Here is an 18,874-nt window from a genome sequence, read left to right as displayed (position 1 = left end):
CATAATGCAGAGGCTTAATCTGGACTATAAATCTCATAACGCTGGATACAGTCATCGCTCTCTGGCAGGACCCCTATGGACTGAGATGCTCCCTGGAACGGTGCATGTGGTTACGTGTGCATGTTTTTTGTTCTCTGCTTTCACAAAATAAAGTTCCCGTCCATTGATGATCCATATACTAATATGGATAGCTAGCTGCTGACTTCTGACAATGCTAGATAACCTTTTATTCTATGGGGTGTTTTCTCCAAAAATGTAAGTTCATATAAGAAAAAGGATACATATAATCAAGTCCATCTTTGATAAATAGTATTTATCACATTATTGTTATACACAAAGCAAGCACAGTAGTCCCACATGTCGACTGCAGTTACAACAAAATGTAAAAACATTTTAATTTTGGCAGTATTTCCTGTTTGCTATGGAAACAACCATTATCCTTTTTGCCCTAGAGGAGAAGCAAGCTTATTGGTCAGTGTCGAGGTACCCATGCTGCTCTCCTCTGAGAATAGACCATTCCCTTCCATTACAGCCTAGCTGGAGCGAGCCATCTCCTCCTCTTTAAGTCGACATGTGTTCTGGTTTGAACACCATTTCAGATAATTTCCAGTGGATGGGTGAACTGCACCTCAGAGCATCCTTGTAGACAGGCCAGTAGTACTGGGCTCCCGAGTGGGGCAGCGGTCTAAGGCACTACATCTCAGTGCAAGAGCCGTCACTACAGTCTCTGGTTCGAATCCAGAATGCATCACATATGTTTGTGATTGGGAGTCCCATAGGGCGGCGCACAATTGGCCTAGCGTCTTCCGGGTTTGGCCGCTGTAGGCCGTCATTGTAACTGACTTGCCTAGTTAAATAAAGGTTCAATAAAAATACTGTGTGTAGTACTTGTGTAAGCCTGACAGTGGATTCCTCTGATGCAAGTCAGCTGTTCCCTTGAAAATCTTGACGAACACCACTGGGTCATTGGCCTTGTTGCTGAACACTGCATGCGGATGGGTCACACGCTGCAGAGACTCACCGTCCACTGAAACCAGCTCATACCTCGCCTGGAGACACACACAAAGACAGGTTAGAGGTACAGACGCCAACACATGCTTACTGTGCAGTGACCTGGGCTCCCACTCAGCATCTACTGCTCTCCTTCATCCCAGTACATTCATTACCATATTCTCTCGCTCGCTCACACACACACGCTCAAGGTTTACCCTCAGCGGAAGGTTATGTTGAAAACACACACACACACACACACAATGCATTGTTTAATGCAGGAAGAGTTCTAGAACCCTGAGGAGAGGAACTTCCTGTGATGTCATCAGGGCTCGCTGAGGATGCACCTGGTTGACAACCCCAATGAAGGGTCACACACAATCACAAGGCAAGAGGTATGTGACATTACAAGGTCTCTTCTCGATTTCCCCCAAACCAGGGCCCTGTTGGAACTCTGAAAATACATCTCCCCTCATGAAACTAATGTTTGATAGCGTTGGTTAACCCAAAACATTGCTGCCTTCCCTTCCGTGACACCAGCACCAAAATACTTCAATCCATTTATCTATAAAGCAAAGTAATTTTGAATATTAGACAATCTCATTCATCCTCGTAGGTAAACATTTATTTATCTTTTTGGGCCTTTCTCTCTCGCCCTGTCCCTGTCTAGCCAATAGGCATCATCCACATGTAAGTGTGTTTAACATTAGTTAGATGGGCATTGCTCCTAGTAGGTAGTGGATCACTGTCCAGACTCCAGGTCATATGTCTGGAGACAGCAACACCAGAACTCTAGGACAGGGTAAATAGTATAATCCTGGTGCTGTTGACTACACAGTGACCTTACTCAGCTAACAGCACAGATGAAAAGGAGCAACACACACACACACAGAGAGACACAGAGAGAGAGACACAGAGAGAGAGACACAGAGAGAGAGACACAGAGAGAGAGACACAGAGAGAGAGACACAGAGAGAGAGACACAGAGAGAGAGACACACAGAGAGAGACACAGAGAGAGACACAGAGAGAGACACAGAGAGAGAGACACAGAGAGAGAGACACAGAGAGAGACACACAGAGAGAGACACACAGAGAGAGACACACAGAGAGAGACACACAGAGAGAGAGACACACACCTGGTGGCTAGCTAAAAGGTAGGGTGTTTTCAGACAGGAACAGGGGGACAGGAAAGCCTGCTGTAGTTGTCTACTTGGTCTCTGTGTGGGAGACAGCCAGCAGACACACAAGATAAGGACCGGCTATCAGACTACGCCAGCGAGGTGTGAGGCTGAGTTTAGAAACTGGAGATGGGGGGGGGGGGGTCAGAGTAGAGCAAACCAACCATGTCTCTGTTTCCCTCTCTCTCCCAACCATTTCTCTCCCTCCTTGTCCTTCCCATCCTTCTCAAAGGTCTCTGTCGCATGCGTATGTATGTGTGTGTGAAAGGGGGATTCTAAGGGGAAGTTCTTAGAAACTGAAAGGCTTAGCCGACACCAGATCCCCAGAGTGTATGACACTAATCGGACCTGGGAAGTGCTGTCACCAGGTTCACGGCGGCAGCAACACACACACACACACACACACACACACACACACACACACGATATTGCTGCACTGTTGGAGCTAGAAACATAAGCATTTTGCTGCACCTGCGATAACATCTGCAAAACTCTACTGTACGTGACCTAGTATCTCTCAGGTTAGAGAGCTGTGACCTAGTATCTCTCAGGTTAGAGAGCTGTGACCTAGTATCTCTCAGGTTAGAGAGCTGTGACCTAGTATCTCTCAGGTTAGAGAGCTGTGACCTAGTATCTCTCAGGTTAGAGAGCTGTGACCTAGTATCTCTCAGGTTAGAGAGCTGTGACCTAGTATCTCTCAGGTTAGAGAGCTGTGACCTAGTATCTCTCAGGTTAGAGAGCTGTGACCTAGTATCTCTCAGGTTAGAGAGCTGTGACCTAGTATCTCTCAGGTTAGAGAGCTGTGACCTAGTATCTCTCAGGTTAGAGAGCTGTGACCTAGTATCTCTCAGGTTAGAGAGCTGTGACCTAGTATCTCTCAGGTTAGAGAGCTGTGACCTAGTATCTCTCAGGTTACAGAGCTGTGACCTAGTATCTCTCAGGTTAGAGAGCTGTGACCTAGTATCTCTCAGGTTAGAGAGCTGTGACCTAGTATCTCTCAGGTTAGAGCTGTGACCTAGTATCTCTCAGGTTACAGAGCTGTGACCTAGTATCTCTCAGGTTACAGAGCTGTGACCTAGTATCTCTCAGGTTACAGAGCTGTGACCTAGTATCTCTCAGGTTAGAGAGCTGTGACCTAGTATCTCTCAGGTTAGAGAGCTGTGACCTAGTATCTCTCAGGTTAGAGAGCTGTGACCTAGTATCTCTCAGGTTAGAGAGCTGTGACCTAGTATCTCTCAGGTTACAGAGCTGTGGCCTAGTATATCTTAGGTTACAGAGCTGTGACCTAGTATATCTTAGGTTACAGAGCTGTGACCTAGTATCTCTTAGGTTACAGAGCTACAGTATGTCTCTCAGACATCACCCCCATTTCACCTCACTGTAACCTCTGACCTGATCCCCCTGCTTCATTCAGGATCTTTCTTTCTGGTAATACACTCTGGCTAAGATATTATAGGGTGTCCAATCAAAAACATTTTGACCAATGTGTAAAATAATATGTTAATTGTGTAGATACTCCTCTAAGAAACCCCATGGTCTCCATCATAAAAAGTTGAAAAGTTATTGGTGTTTTTACCCTTGTAGGATGGTCAAAATTAGAGTGACTAAATCAATGGAGGCCAGAGAACAGTGGTCATAAATCAGGAGAAAAGCATTGTGTCAGCCAGGCTGGATGCTGTGAGAGAATTAAGGCTAACTCATTTTTCTTCTCAAATCCGGAGGACATAAAACAATAGAGGTAAGATCGATATCAATGTTGAGACATGACATTTTGTATTTTCATATTTAATTCTATGCTTTTCATTTTAATATGAACAAAAACAGGCGTATTTCTGTGGAATGTCAACGGAGCACTGAGCGTACCTACCACAAGCTTTTTATTTTCAAAGCCTTTTACATTTATTTCAGCTCGTGTCATGCTAATTTAGCTATTTGCGACCCACGGAAACAACTTGGAAGACGTGAAATCCGATGAGGCTGCACCACTATGTCAACAGAGCTCAGTGCTTTTTATCAGATGTATTAGGTTATGAAATATGACCTCTAGGATATAATATTAATGATGTCAGAACGACCCCACTGAGCGATTCATAACATGAAGAATCATATTTGTCTTGGTCAAATGTATTTTATAACGAAAGAAAGTGAAAAGTCCTCACCAAAGCGTGTTTTCACCCACTCTGGTTAGAGTGGGTGAGTGGAGTGGACACCCTACATATCATTCAGGAGACGCACACTCACACACTCAGCTATTGTACACTATTCTCCTCACAGAGCTGTGAGCAAGGTGACTTCCTCATGTTTTGGTCAGCTGGCGCCCATCCGAACTCGGCGAGGTGAACCGAACGATTATACTCAAATACTCCCTTGAAAGACAGTACTATGTTCAGACACCGTTGTCAATATACACTTCCTCAAAATAGTCAAAATGTATGTAATTAAGGAATTCATTTTGCCGTTTTTGCCGAGGATATCTTCGTCAATCAACTTTACATCTAACTAAGATGTTTGGTGCAGTATTTCTCCAGTGAAAAAAATTGCATGAAAACGAGTCGGCTATCATTGAATGACAAACACTTCATTGATCAATCCCTACTGTTGACCAATAACCAACGACGGGGCAAAGACTTCGGCACTGAACTTAGTCTTGCCCCGAGAAGGGAAAAAAAAGTGTGCACGAACAGCTGAAAAAACCCTTTGATGAACAAAAACATCACAAAACATTATTATGCATTATAAATACAAAAGTATGTGGACACTGATTTTTCTGCCACAACTGTTGCTTCGAGCACAAAGCATTGCAATCTCCATAGACAAACATTTGTAGTAGAATCGTCTGTTCTCGGTTGCAACACTCACTAGTTCCAAACGGCCTCTGGAAGAAGGGTCACCATAAGAGCTGTTTGTCGGGAGCATCATGAAATTGCCGAGCAGCCGCTCACAAGCCTAAGATCACCATGCGCAATCCCAAGCATCGGCTGGAGTGGTGTAAAGCTCGCCGCCATTGGACTCTGGAGCAGCGGAAACGCATTCTCTGGAGTGATGAATCAAACGTCACTATCTGGAAGTCCGACTGACGAATCTGGGTTTGGCGGATGCCAAGAGAACGCTACCTGCCCCAATACATAGCATCAACTGTAAAGTTTGGTGGAGAAGGAATAATGGTCTGGGGCTGTTTTTCATGGTTTGGGCCCCGTATTTCAAGTGAAGGAAAACGTTAAAGCTACAGCATACAATGACATTCTAGATGATTCTGTGCTTCCAACTTTGTGGCAACAGTTTGGTGAAGGCCCTTTCCTGTTTCAGCATGACAATGCCCCTGTGCACAAAGCGAGGTCCATACAGAAATGGTTTGATGAGATCGGTGTGGAAGAACTTGACTGGCCTGCACAGGGCCCTGACCTCAACCCCATGAACACCTTTGGGATGAATTGGAACGCCGACTGCGAGCATTAGTGCCCAACCTCACGAATGCTCGTGGCTGAATGGAAGCAAGTTATTGAACAACCCCGAGCGGCACAGCGGTCTAAGGCACTACATATAAGTGCCTGAGGCGTCACAACAGACCCTGGTTCGATTCCAAGCTGTATCACAACCGGCCGTGATTGGGAGTCCCATAGGGCGGCGCACAATTGGCCCAGCGTCGTCTGGGTTAGGCCAGGGTAGGCCGTCATTGTAAATATGACTTGCCTAGTTCAATAAAAGGTAAAAAATATTTAAATAAAGTACCCGCAGCAGTGTTCCAACACCAAGTGGAAATTCTTCCCAGAAGAGTAGAGGCTGCTATAGCAGCAAAGGGGGGGACCAACTCCATATTAATGCCCATGATTTTGGAATGAGATGTTTGACGAGCTGGTGTCCACGTAATTTTGGTGATGTAGTGTATACGCAAACTGTTCTGGATGGGAAGGATGCGGGTGTCTTAAAATAGTTTCCTCTCTCCACCACTTCGCTCTCATTCTACCACTCATAAGACTGTCAGTCAGACAAAAGCCTGACACACCAACACAGGCACACACACTAGCAAAGCCTTTTCATTCAGGTATTGTAGACTCAGAGTTCTGAGCCCAGGCCAAACTTGAGTGTTGTTTACAAACGTCACAGACCAATACATATCGCTAAACACATCACCTTGTATTATATGGCTCATCTACAATTTAGCCCAAACAACTACCTCTTTACCTACTGTATTTATTTATTAATTTATTTTGCTCCTTTGCACCCCATTATTTCTGTCTCTACTTTGCACTTTCTTCCAATGCAAACCAACCATTCCAGTGTTTTTTTTAGTTTTTATTTTACTTGCTGTGTTGTACTCACTTCGCCTCCATGGCCTTTTTATATTTTTATTTATTTATACATATATCTGTTTGCCTTCACCCCCCTTATCTCACCTCACTTGCTCACATTGTATATACTGTAGACTTATTTTTTTCACTGTATTATTGACTATATGTTTGTTTTTACTCCATGTGTAACTATGTGTTGTTGTATGTGTCGAACTGCTTTGCTTTATCTTGGCCAGGTCGCAATTGTAAATGAGAACGTGTTCTCAATTTGCCTACCTGGTTAAATAAAGGTTAAATAAATAAATAAAATAAATAAATAAATAAATAAATATGGCTCAGCTTGGATTAAAGCATGAGCTGCCGGAATATTACAGTGATCTCCTAAAGAAGCTTACCATCAGAGCGTCACTGGTAGAGGCAGCTCCTCCTGGAAACATCATCTCATTCTCCATCCCACCTGAGATACTGATACCTGTAGAGACACGGAATATCTCCATAGAGTGCCAGTGTAGGTGTAGGCTTTTGCCAATCAACTAAAAATCATAGTCTTTAGTACAAGACTAAGTTGAATCAGTTGTGTTACTGCTTTGGCAAGATTGAAATCCTGCATCTACAGGGGAAGATGACCAACTGTTGCTGTAGACTAAAGAGACACAGTAAATAGCCTTACTAAGGGTATTTTTCAGACTGGGCCATTAATAACAATAAGCAGGTGATGCACTGACCTCTACTGGTGGGGCCGGGTACTAGGCTACTGATTAGTGGGCGGCTGACTGATGGGCATACTCACCCAGAGACTGTTTCGTCTTAAAGATGGTCAACGTGGCGATCTCATGTCCTGAACTGGTACAGGTGGTATGTTTCCATGGTGACCATTCTGCGACTGTCCTGGCGAATATCTGTTCACTTGTTTCCCCTTCCCTGTCTGTCCCAGTCCCCCCTCTCCCTCCCTGTCGAGAGGGTTCAGTCCTGCGGAGGGGGCTCAGGGGGAGGGGTTGAGTGTTCCTACCTCCCCTCTCAGCACTGCACTCCCATTGGTCCATTTTGCCCCTCCCGCTGTGTCCATTCCTCACAGGCGACCACCCCCGCTCTGGAGTGGTATCTTCCGACAGCAATGAGGTCTAATCATAGAGCCGGGGCGTACCATTCTCACTACGTGGGGAATAGATCGGTTGGCGTTGGCGTAGGGTGGTGTGTGGGGACTTGGCGAGGAGCCATTTGAGCGGTGAGGGGATCATGAGCGGAAGGTGTGGTGTTTGTTGCAGGAGACCTAAGAGAGGCCAGACAGACGGTCTATCTTAAAGTCCTGGGCTGGCTGAAGCTGGAAACCACCATGGTAGTCTGGAGAGAAGATATACATGACATCATACATATTAGCAGACACACGCGAAGACAGACACAGACTCAGTCCTTTAACCCCAGTAGACCAACAGTATTGTACTATAGTTTTACACCCTCCCAGCCCTGGTCAACCCTCTGTGTTTGACAGTGACATTGCGTGGGAGTTCTCTTGTGTCAGTCAACACAAAATGGAGTCCATTCACCCCAGGAACCATCAGCAACTCTCTATCGGAAGCCATCACACCCACCTACTCAGTAACATGAGTAATAGTAGGCAATTAAGGTCACAGTTATAAAAACTTAGAACACTGAAGACACCATTCTACTGACTCTGAAAAACACCAAAAGAAGAACTACCTGTACACAGCCAATCTGTAAATAGCACACCCGACTACCTCCTCTCCATGTTATTACTTACCCTCTTGCACCCCAGTATCTCTACTTGCACATCATCATCTGCACATCTATCACTCCAGTATTAAAGCTAAATTGTAAATATTTTCGCCTGTAGGGCCTATTTATTGCCTACCTCCCTACTCTTCTACATTTGCACACACTGTACATAGATTTTTCAATTTCTTTTATTTTGTGTTATTGACTGTACTTTTGTCTATGTTTAACTCTCGCACTGCTTTGCTTTATCTTCGCCAGGTCGCAGTGGTAAATGAGAACGTGTTCTCAACTGGCCTACCTGGTTAAATTAAAGGTTAAATAAAATACATATATATTTTTTAAGCTGCCAGTTGATTCTCTGACTATAACACCCCTTCAGGGCTTTGAGGTAGGCTACTCACTTCTGAAGAGTTCTGTCAAACATGGCAGAAAGGACGGAAAGACCATTCTGCTTTTGGGGCGCATGCTCAGCCGGTTGACACAGAGACGCAGCACCTGGGAAGAAATGTGTATTCAGTTACCAGAACAGGGCAGGATCCAGCAAACACTACTAACCCTTACACTTAGATATGCAAAGAATATGGCTAAAATGCTGAAAGTCCATCAGAAGGCATGCTGGAGCTATTACCATATGGCCTTAACATATCAAATACTTTCTAATCCTAGGGGTTGGGGGATAGTGGTCGCTTCAAGGGAGGGCCCAAGTGATTACAAAATACATTCAAGAGTGGAAATTAAGAAATATACATTTACAACACTACATGATAACACAAGATGATAACTGAAATAGCAAAAGTCTTGAATAAGCTAATTAACAGTTAACATTTCATTAACAAAAATGCAGCATAAAGGCTACATACCCTTTGTTCCAAAGACACTCCAAAGTATGCCAGAAAGAAACTCCTTTTAAGCAGTCCACAAATGGGAGAAGTATGAAGACTTTCAAAAACGTGTGTTAATCCTCCCAAGAAAAAAAAGGAAAAAAATAAAATAAATCAGCCTCCAAAAATGGCTGAAACTAACATCTGCTCAGAAAAATGTATATCACAAAAACATCCACGAACCTGTAAGCACTTGGATAAGTGTCTAAATGACAAAAAAAGTAGATATTTATTCATTAAAATATAAACAAAGACAATCCACTCATTTGTCTAAAAAAGGTGACAAAAAGTCCAACAAAGAAAATGCCAAGTAGACATTAAAAAAAAGCTGCTGTACATTCTTAGTGTTTCCATGGTGTTTCAAAACAATGCGGTAGCGATGTCTCAAGGATCCCGGATAGACCGGTTTGCAAGTTTTAAAGTTTGAATGGCAAGCAGTAGAAAAAGCTGCAATGTGCATCTCAGTCACACATTTACTTGCATACCTTGTAATGCCACAGATGTCAGAGGAACACCTGAGAATGTCAATGAAAGTGTCCTTAAAAATAAAAATACTTTCACTTCATAGTTGACCTTAGAATAGAAAAGTATGGGTAACTGCAAAGCAAGTCTTGATGCAGTGTCTTTCTTAATCTTTCCTCAATTTTTTTTTTTTATGAAATAGAAATAGCCCACTGATAAGTACCTCCAAAAATGGCTGAAAAACAAACTTGCAAAAAGAAAAAGATTATCCATAGGATTTTTTTACCAATGCCTAGGGCTACTCTTATTTAGAAAAAATATCCTTGTTCACCTTATTTACATCAAAAAAGATCAGGAGGTTCATCTACAGAGGCTTTGAAAGGTAGAAAAGTTAGGCTAGTCAATGAACATGTCGTTTAATGGGGAAGAAAAAATACGTCTAGAAATAAATCAGTCTTCACAGCAAGAACAAAAGTGAACCAACAGGAGGCCAAGGGAATCTGCAAAATCCACTATTTAAAGATTTAACCGTTAACACAAATCCCATACACAAAAGTATGTGGACACCTCTGACTATATTCTTATAGAATTTTCACAAATGCCTTACTATACTTCATTCTCAAACATTCAATGAATTTATAAAAACGACCATATCTAAAAGTGATCACGTGTCTGAAAACGGTAAAAATATATATATATAATCTTCCTGGGATGTATATGAACAGATCTAAGATTACATATTGCTAAAACGCTGTCAGTTCCACTTTAAGATCAAAAATGTATTCTAGGCTATCATAGAGAGAAGACGCATATCCTTTAGCCTTTTTACATCCTATTAGTAAATATTTACACCATTACCAGTAACTGAAATGTAAGTTTTGTTTTTTGCAGGTTTGGATGCAATTACGAGGTCCAGGCCTATTTCCTTGCAGCGTGGGTAGCACTTTTGAACGCAGATTGCTAAGGACATTGTTTAATTTAATAAATGTTACAATATGGCTGTAACGTAACAAAATGTGGAAAAAGTCAAGGGGTCTGAAAACTTTCCGAAGGCACTATGCAAATAGGTTTTTGCCCACGTAAGGGAGTATTGTCCTGCTTTCATTGTCTTTGGATCAGGAAGTTCAAACACTTCTGTTAACCACCCAGGTTTTCTTCTCTTGTAATGCATCTTGCTTCTAGCCATTTTTAAAGTCATATCATTACTCATTTTGCAAAAGAAGATCAAAGTTGTATTAACCCTCCAGCATGACAATGCCACCAGCCATACTGCTCATTCTGTGCGTGATTTCCTGCAAGACATGAATGTCAGTGTTCTGCCATGGCCAGCAAAGAGCCCGGATCTCAATCCCATTGAGCACGTCTGGGAACTGTTGGATCGGAGGATAAGGGTTAGGGCCAATCCCCTCAGAAATGTCTGGAAATTTGCAGGTGCCTTGGTGGAAGAGTGGGGTATCGCACAGCAAGAACTGGTAAATCTGGTGCAGTCCATGAGGAGATTTACTGCAGTACTTAATGCAGCTGGTGGCCACACCAGATACTGACTGTTACTTTTGATTTTGACCCCCCTTGTTCAGGGACACATTATTCCATTACGGTTAGTCAGATGTCTGTGGAACTTGTTCAGTTTATGTCTCAGTTGTTGAATCTTATGTTCATACATATATTTACACGTTAAGTTTGCTGAAAATAAATGCAGTTGACAGTGAGAGGACATTTCTTTTTCTGCTGAGTTTATATTCATCCTCTACAGTTTTGACATTGTAGACTTCAGAGGGAAAGTTCAAATGATTCACAATTAGCTGGAAGAGGAGGACTAGTAGGTAGTTCCACATTGCAGCCGATTTCTGTAGCAGATGAGGATAGAACAAAAGGTATGGCAGTACCATGTTTTGGGAGATTGTTGGCCTGATCTTGTCGTTCAGTTGGTGTTTGGCTAAATATCTGAAGTTGGGTTGACTTGACTTTCAAAAGAACCCTTTTCTGCAATGCGTAGTGACAATTCTGGGAGGTTGAATACATTTCCTGTCAGAATATCAATTGGCGTTGAGCCATGCCATGAACAATCTTTGATTAAATGCTCTTCGTGGCGATAGTGTTTGCCATGATTAGGATATACCAGTCTTGCATCTTGTTCCATGGTTTTCCGTGAGATTTCTTTGATATTCCTTTAGGTAAATCATCTGAAAGCACTGTTTTTTTTTGTTGTTGCACGGCTTTAAATAAACATTAGGTATTATGAACATTTCTTTCGACATTTGACCCTTTCCCAAGAGCTCAGGTTTGTGTTTTCGAACCGTCACTTTACTCTAAATACATAATTGAGCTTGATAACGTCTCTGATTTTGCAAACTACGATCAAAATTGTATTCTAGAATATCAGAGAGCAAACAAAATATCCACCCATCTTTTCCAATCTTACCTCAACGATTCTTACGCAAGTATGTATGAACCTCGATAACGACACTGTTAGTCAGTAAATTCAATTCCAGTTTCGTTTTTGCAGGTTAGGATGCAACATCAATGTCCAGACCTATTTCATGAGAGATCGGGTAGCACTCTTACACCCATGTGTGTTAAACTTCACATATCTAAGTTGGTAACATTTCGCTTCGATTCATCAGCACAAAGTGCAAGGTCAATCTTATCAGAGATGCTCTCTAGCTTGACCCAATGAGGTTCTACTTGTCTGACTTCCAGCAAATCGCCTCCCTTCGACACCCTGGCTATTAACATGTCCATTTCTTTTTTTTTTCATCATTAAAGCCAACCTCCTCCTTTTTGTTACTTCTTTCAGTCTTTGGTATTTCGGCTCAAGTGTTACTGTAGTGGCCTTCTGGTGATTGGAAAACTCTGCAGAATTCTTTTGTTTGCAACGTTTTTTCATGAAAGTATCCTTGTAAAATTCACATCTCTTTCGACCGTGTAAATGTGTCTTTCTCATCCAAACCATTCCTAACCCATCCATAATCTCTTGAGCCAGCTCAGTTTTCCCACTTTGTAAATCCAGATCAAAATTTTGGTCTAGAACATCACAGACAATCTGCCTGTAATTTCCACACACTTCTGAAGCAAAATCAGCCACTTCAAACATTACATCTCTGGTCAATAGATGCAAGTCAAGTTTCTCCTTTTTCACACATTTAGATTTCACATCCAGGTCAAGTCCTTTTTCCTTACAGAGAGGGTAGAGGTACTCCAATGCTTCTTCTAATGTAGGCATCATTAAGGATTCCTTCATTGTTATGTCTGTCTGAGTGAAGACGCTTTCTGTCTGGACATGTTGAGGATAGATCACAGCTAGATCAGCCTCATCCTTTGTGCATATTTCATGAGGTCCATTTTCAGGACCAAAGAGTGCGGTCTCATCCGCACACCGTGTTAAAACTGTCTCAGTAAAGAGGCTTTCAGTCTTCACATGCGGAGGAGATATCAGGTCCACAACAGGCTCATCCTTTATGCAGATGTCAAAGGGTGTACGATTTTCTGAGACGCTGTCATGCAAATTGGACCTTTCCCATGTAAGAGAGAGGTTACTTGCTTTCATTGTCTTTGGATCAGGAAGTTCAAACACTTCTGCTAACCACCCAGGTTGTATCTTCTTGTAATTCTTTTTCATGTCTTTTAGTTTTGCCATACTCCGGGCAGAAAAAGTATATTGTACTTCATTACAAACACCAAGATCAAAGTTGTATTCTAGAATATCATAGATAACACGCTGTTCAGCGCTTTTAATCGCTTTAGCATATTCAGCCACCTCAACCATTACACCATTTGTCAGTAAATGACGATCAAGTTTCTGTTTCACTCCAGATCCAACATTGAAATCTACACCAATTTCCTTGCACTTCGTGTATGGAGCTTTCCAATACTTTCCACAATCTCTTGGGTTATGTTTTGAGTAACTGACACGCCACTGCCGTATATATTTATCCTCTACCGCTTTTTGGCATTGCAGTCTTAGTCTTCTATCGCCATTGTAGTCTTCGTCTTCATCAGAAGGAAAGTTGAATGGTTCACAATAATCTGAAAGAATAGGCCTCGGTCTAGTAGATACAGCTAAATTACATCCGCTTTCTGTAGCAGGTGAGGTTAGCACAGAAGGAACGGCAGTAGTATATCTTGCTAGATGAACATTTTCAGCAGGCAATGGCAATTCAATATTGGTCTGGGTTTGGTTTATGCTAAACACCTGTGAAGTTGGGTTGATTTGAGCTTCAAAATAACCACAGTGAGTGAATGCAGGTTTGGATGCAACATCAAGGCCCAGACCTATTTCATGACAGAGTGGGTAGCAGTCTTTCACCAGTTCTTTGGTGTTAAACGTCACATTTGAATGGTCTAAGTTGGTAACATTTTGCTTCGTTTCATCAGCACAAAGTGCAAGGTCAATCTTATCAGAGATGCTCTCTAGCTTGACCCAATGAGGTTCTACTTGTCTGACTTCCAGCAAATCGCCTCCCTTCGACACCCTGGCTAATAACATGTCCATTTCTTTTCTTTTTCTCATGAAAGCCAACCTCCTCCTTTTTGTTACTTCTTTCAGTCTTTGGTATTTCGGCTCAAGTGTTACTGTAGTGGCCTTCTGGTGATTTGAAAACTCTGAAGAATTCCTTTGTTTGCGACGTTTTTTCATGAAAGTATCCTTGTAAAATTCACATCTATATCGACCATGTAAACGTGTCTTTCTCTGCCAAACTGCTCTTAACGCAACCATAATCTCTTGAGCCAGCTCAGTTTTCCCACTTTGTAAATCCAGATCAAAATTTTGGTCTAGAACATCACAGACAATCTGCCTGTAATTTCCACACACTTCTGAAGAAAAATCAGCCACTTCAAACATTACATCTCTGGTCAATAGATGCAAGTCAAGTTTCTCCTTTTTCACACATTTAGATTTCACATCCAGGTCAAGTCCTTTTTCCTTACAGAGAGGGTAGAGGTACTCCAATGCTTCTTCTATTGTGGGCATCATTAAGGATTCCTCCATTTTTATGTCTTTCTGAGTGAAGACGCTTTCTGTCTGGACATGTTGAGGATAGATCACAGCCAGATCAGCCTCATCCTTTGTGCATATTTCATGAGGTCCATTTTCAGGACCAAAGAGTGCGGTCTCATCCGCACACCGTGTTAAAACTGTCTCAGTAAAGAGGTTTTCAGTCTTCACATGCGGAGGAGATATCAGGTCCACAACAGGCTCCTCCTTTATGCAGATGTCAAAGGGTGTACGATTTTCTGAGACGCTGTCATGCAAAAAGGACCTTGCCCATGTAAGAGAGCGGTTACTTGCTTTCATTGTCTTTGGATCAGGAAGTTCAAACACTTCTGCTAACCACCCAGGTTGTTTCTTCTTGTAATTCTTTTTCATGTCTTTTAGTTTTGCCATAGTACAGACGGAAAATGTATATTGTACTTCATTACCAACACCAAGATCAAAGTTGTATTCTAGAATATCATAGATAACACGCGGTTGAGCTGTTTTAATCTCTCTAGCATATTCAGACACCTCAACCATTACACCATTTGTCAGTAAATGACGATCAAGTTTCTGTTTCACTCCAGATCCAACATTGAAATCTACACCCATTTCCTTGCACTTCTTGTATGGAGCTTTCCAATTCCTTCCATAATGTCTTGGGGTTTTTCTTGAGTAACTGACACGACACTGCCGTATATACTCATCCTCTACTGTTTTTTGGCATTGAAGTCTTCGTCTTCCATCGCCATTGTAGTCTTCGTCTTCATCAGAAGGAAAGTTGAATGGCTCACAGTAGTCAGAAAGAATAGGCCTCGGTCTAGTAGATACAGCTAAATTACATCCGCTTTCTGTAGCAGGCGAGGTTAGCACAGAAGGAACGGCAGTACTATATCTTGCTAGATGAACATTTTCAGCAGGCAATGGCAATTCAATATTGGTCTGGGTTTGGTTTACGCTAAACACCTGTGAAGTTGGGTTGATTTGAGCTTCAAAATAACCACAGTGAGTGAATGCAGGTTTGGATGCAACATCAAGGCCCAGACCTATTTCATGACAGAGTGGGTAGCAGTCTTTCACCAGTTCTTTGGTGTTAAACGTCACATTTGAATGGTCTAAGTTGATAACATTTTGCTTCGTTTCATCAGCACAAAGTGCAAGGTCAATCTTATCAGAGATGCTCTCTAGCTTGACCCAATGAGGTTCTACTTGTCTGACTTCCAGCAAATCGCCTCCCTTCGACACCCTGGCTAATAACATGTCCATTTCTTTTTTTTTTCTCATTAAATCCAACCTCCTCCTTTTTGTTACTTCTTTCCGTCTTCGGTATTTCAACTCAAGTGATGCTGTAGTGAAATTCTGGTTACTGCAAATCTCTGCAGGATTCTTTCGTCTGCGTCGTTTTTTCAGGAAAGTATCCTTGTCAAATGCACATCTCTTTTCACCTCGTAAAAATGGCTTTTTCTTCAAAATGCGTAACGCATCCATAATCTCTTCAGCCAGCTCAGTTTTCCCACTTTGTAAATCCAGATCAAAATTTTGGTCTAGAACATCACAGACAATCTGCCTGCAATTTCCACACACGTCTGAAGCAAAATCAGCCACTTCAAACATTACATCTCTGGTCAATAGATGCAAGTCAAGTTTCTCCTTTTTCACACATTTAGATTTCACATCCAGGTCAAGTCCTTTTTCCTTACAGAGAGGGTAGAGGTACTCCAATGCTTCTTCTAATGTGGGCATCATTAAGGATTCCTCCATTGTTATGTCTGTCTGAGTGAAGACGCTTTCTGTCTGGACATGTTGAGGATAGATCACAGCCAGATCAGCCTCATCCTTTGTGCATATTTCATGAGGTCCATTTTCAGGACCAAAGAGTGCGGTCTCATCCGCACACCGTGTTAAAACTGTCTCAGTAAAGAGGCTTTCAGTCTTCACATGCGGAGGAGATATCAGGTCCACAACAGGCTCCTCCTTTATACAGATGTCAAAGGGTGTTAGATTTTTTGAGACGCTGTTATGCAAATTGGACCTTGCCCATTGACGAGAGTAGTTAGTTGCTTTCATTGTCTTTGGATCAGGAAGTTCAAACACTTCTGCTAACCATCCAGGTTGTGTCCTCTTGTACTTCTTTTTCATCATTTCTTTTAGTTTTAACATAATCCGGCTGCCAAAATCAAATTGTAATTCACTACCAACACCAAGATCAAAGTTGTATTCTAGAATATCATAGATAACATGCCGGTGAGCTCTTTTAATCTCTTTAGCATATTCAGACACCTCAACCATTACACCATTTGTCAGTAAATGACGATCAAGTTTCTGTTTCACTCCAGATCCAACATTGAAAACTACACCCATTTCCTTGCACTTCTTGTATGGAGCTTTCCAATACGTTCCAAAATGTCTTGGGGTTTTTCTTGAGTAACTGACACGACACTGCCGTATATACTCATCCTCTACTGTTTTTTGGCATTGAAGTCTTCGTCTTCCATCGCCATTGTAGTCTTCGTCTTCATCAGAAGGAAAGTTGAATGGCTCACAGTAGTCAGAAAGAATAGGCCTCGATCTAGTAGATACAGCTAAATTACATCCGCTTTCTGTAGCAGGCGAGGTTAGCACAGAAGTAATGTCAGTACTATATCTTGCTAGATGAACATTTTCAGCAGGCAATGGCAATTCATTATTGGTCTGGGTTTGGTTTACGCTAAACACCTGTGAAGATGGGTTGATTTGAGCTTCAAATGAACCACATAGGGTGAATGCATTTGCTATGGGAATATCACTGGACGGTGATCCATGCCATGACTCCTCTTTGAGAAAATGCCCTTCAGATGTACTAACGGGATCTTGGGCATTACAGAAATAAACCACTTTGACAGCGTTATTCTCCCCATCACTTGTGCCTGTCTTTTCAGGGAAAAGACGTAAAATCTGCCCTTGACTTGTTGTTTGGGAACTGATGGAAGGTACATGTGAATGCTCTTTTGGTAAACCCACATAGGAACATGAAGACCATGGGACAGTTGGGGTTATTCCCATGTCATTCTCCTCAAGCTTTACATCAATCTCAGAAGGAAAATAACTGTCTGATAAATTGTTGGTAGTTTGGATCACTGTATAGTCATGTTTATATGTTGAATTGGTTTTGGTTTCCAGATAACTTGTTTCTGTGTTTCCTGACACTGGAGAATGTGGGTAATCTATGCAGGCATTAATTGAATCAGACCAAATGGTTACTTGGGAACTCTCTGCTTCATCGTCCTCCATCTTAACATCCATTTTGCACCAATAAACTACAAAAACAAACTCGTCAAAAATGACAATCTCTAAACTGAGAACAGTCGATTGTTAGATATCTGACATTACAACTTATTAAAAAAAAAGGAATGTCAACGTCACTTTACGGTACAACCAGTCACCAGCAGCAATTTGTCATTTATTTAATATTGATAAACACTGTAAATTCTATTTCAGACCCCCCCGGGAATCATACTCCCTGTCAGACTCCTAAAAATATATAATTCACCAATTTGCGACTACCCGTGTCTTTCCAATACATGCATGGGCTATAAAAATTACCATACAACTGATCAAACCAAGCTAGCCAGTCAACTTCCTAGCTAGCTAGCTGCTAGCCAGCCAACTTCCTAGCTAGCTAACGAGCTAGCTAGCTAGCTAAATGGCAACAAACGCCTAAATCGTATTTGGCGATGTATCTAACGTTAGCTATTTAGATTTAACTTTTTATTGTATTTTGCTAACTAGGTTAATGCGGTTAGCAACTGCTAACCAATCGTTAGCAAGCTAGCTAGTTGTCCGTAACATAACTAGTTAGCGTTAAGTTTGCTACTAGGCTACCTACCTAAGATAACGTACCGTTACCTTTACTGGTGGTGGACTACAGCAAATCCCTTGGCCTGCATTGTGTTTAAAGAAAATCGAGACACAAAAAGTTGAGTTCACAGATCTGTTCAGCATTATTTCTTAAAACCGCCTGCTAGCTAGCAGCAGCATGCGCCGGAGTGGAATTTTTAAGTAGCACTTTAAGTCCCTCGTCAGGTGGTTGTGGCTAGTTGTGGTACAGCTACAGACGAACGTGACGTTATTCTCCCGCCGTGCAATTCGGTTTTGACTAATTTTACATGTAGTCACAGATGATCCGTTATATTGACCAGAGACTATAGTGACTAGTAACCGAAAGGTTGCAAGATAGAATCCCCAAGCTGACAAGTTAAAAATCTGTCGTTCTTTTCCTGAACAAGGCAGTTAACCCACTGTTCCTAGGCTGTCATTGTAAATAAAATAAAAATCTTAACTGACTTGCCTAGTTAAATATATATATATTTTAATAAATAAGGCT

General features: G+C 41.9%; 1 protein-coding gene across 3 annotated transcripts; it reads right to left on the bottom strand.

Moving 5' to 3' along the window:
* Positions 1-292: 292 nt before the first annotated feature.
* Positions 293-18,583, bottom strand: LOC129847625 (uncharacterized). 3 transcript variants are annotated; one of them, XM_055915376.1, is made up of 5 exons: positions 9,054-18,583; positions 8,595-8,688; positions 7,185-7,800; positions 6,855-6,931; positions 293-1,049 (listed from the first exon to the last, which is right to left on the bottom strand). In XM_055915376.1, exon 1 carries the CDS (start codon positions 17,791-17,793, stop codon positions 12,184-12,186), a length of 5,610 nt encoding a protein of 1,869 aa, XP_055771351.1. In that variant the 5' UTR covers positions 17,794-18,583; the 3' UTR covers positions 293-1,049; positions 6,855-6,931; positions 7,185-7,800; positions 8,595-8,688; positions 9,054-12,183. The 3 variants fall into 3 exon arrangements, with proteins under 3 accessions (XP_055771351.1, XP_055771349.1, XP_055771352.1); XM_055915374.1 differs by having other exon boundaries at positions 7,250-7,800; XM_055915377.1 differs by lacking the exon at positions 6,855-6,931 and having other exon boundaries at positions 7,250-7,800.
* Between the last annotated feature and the right edge of the window lie 291 nt (positions 18,584-18,874).

The sequence above is a fragment of the Salvelinus fontinalis genome, unplaced genomic scaffold, assembly GCF_029448725.1.
Source record: "Salvelinus fontinalis isolate EN_2023a unplaced genomic scaffold, ASM2944872v1 scaffold_0899, whole genome shotgun sequence".
In the NCBI taxonomy this organism is placed as follows: Eukaryota; Metazoa; Chordata; class Actinopteri; order Salmoniformes; family Salmonidae; genus Salvelinus; species Salvelinus fontinalis.
The sequence above is the reverse complement of the archived record's forward strand: the minus strand, read 5'-3'. Positions and strand labels throughout refer to the sequence as shown.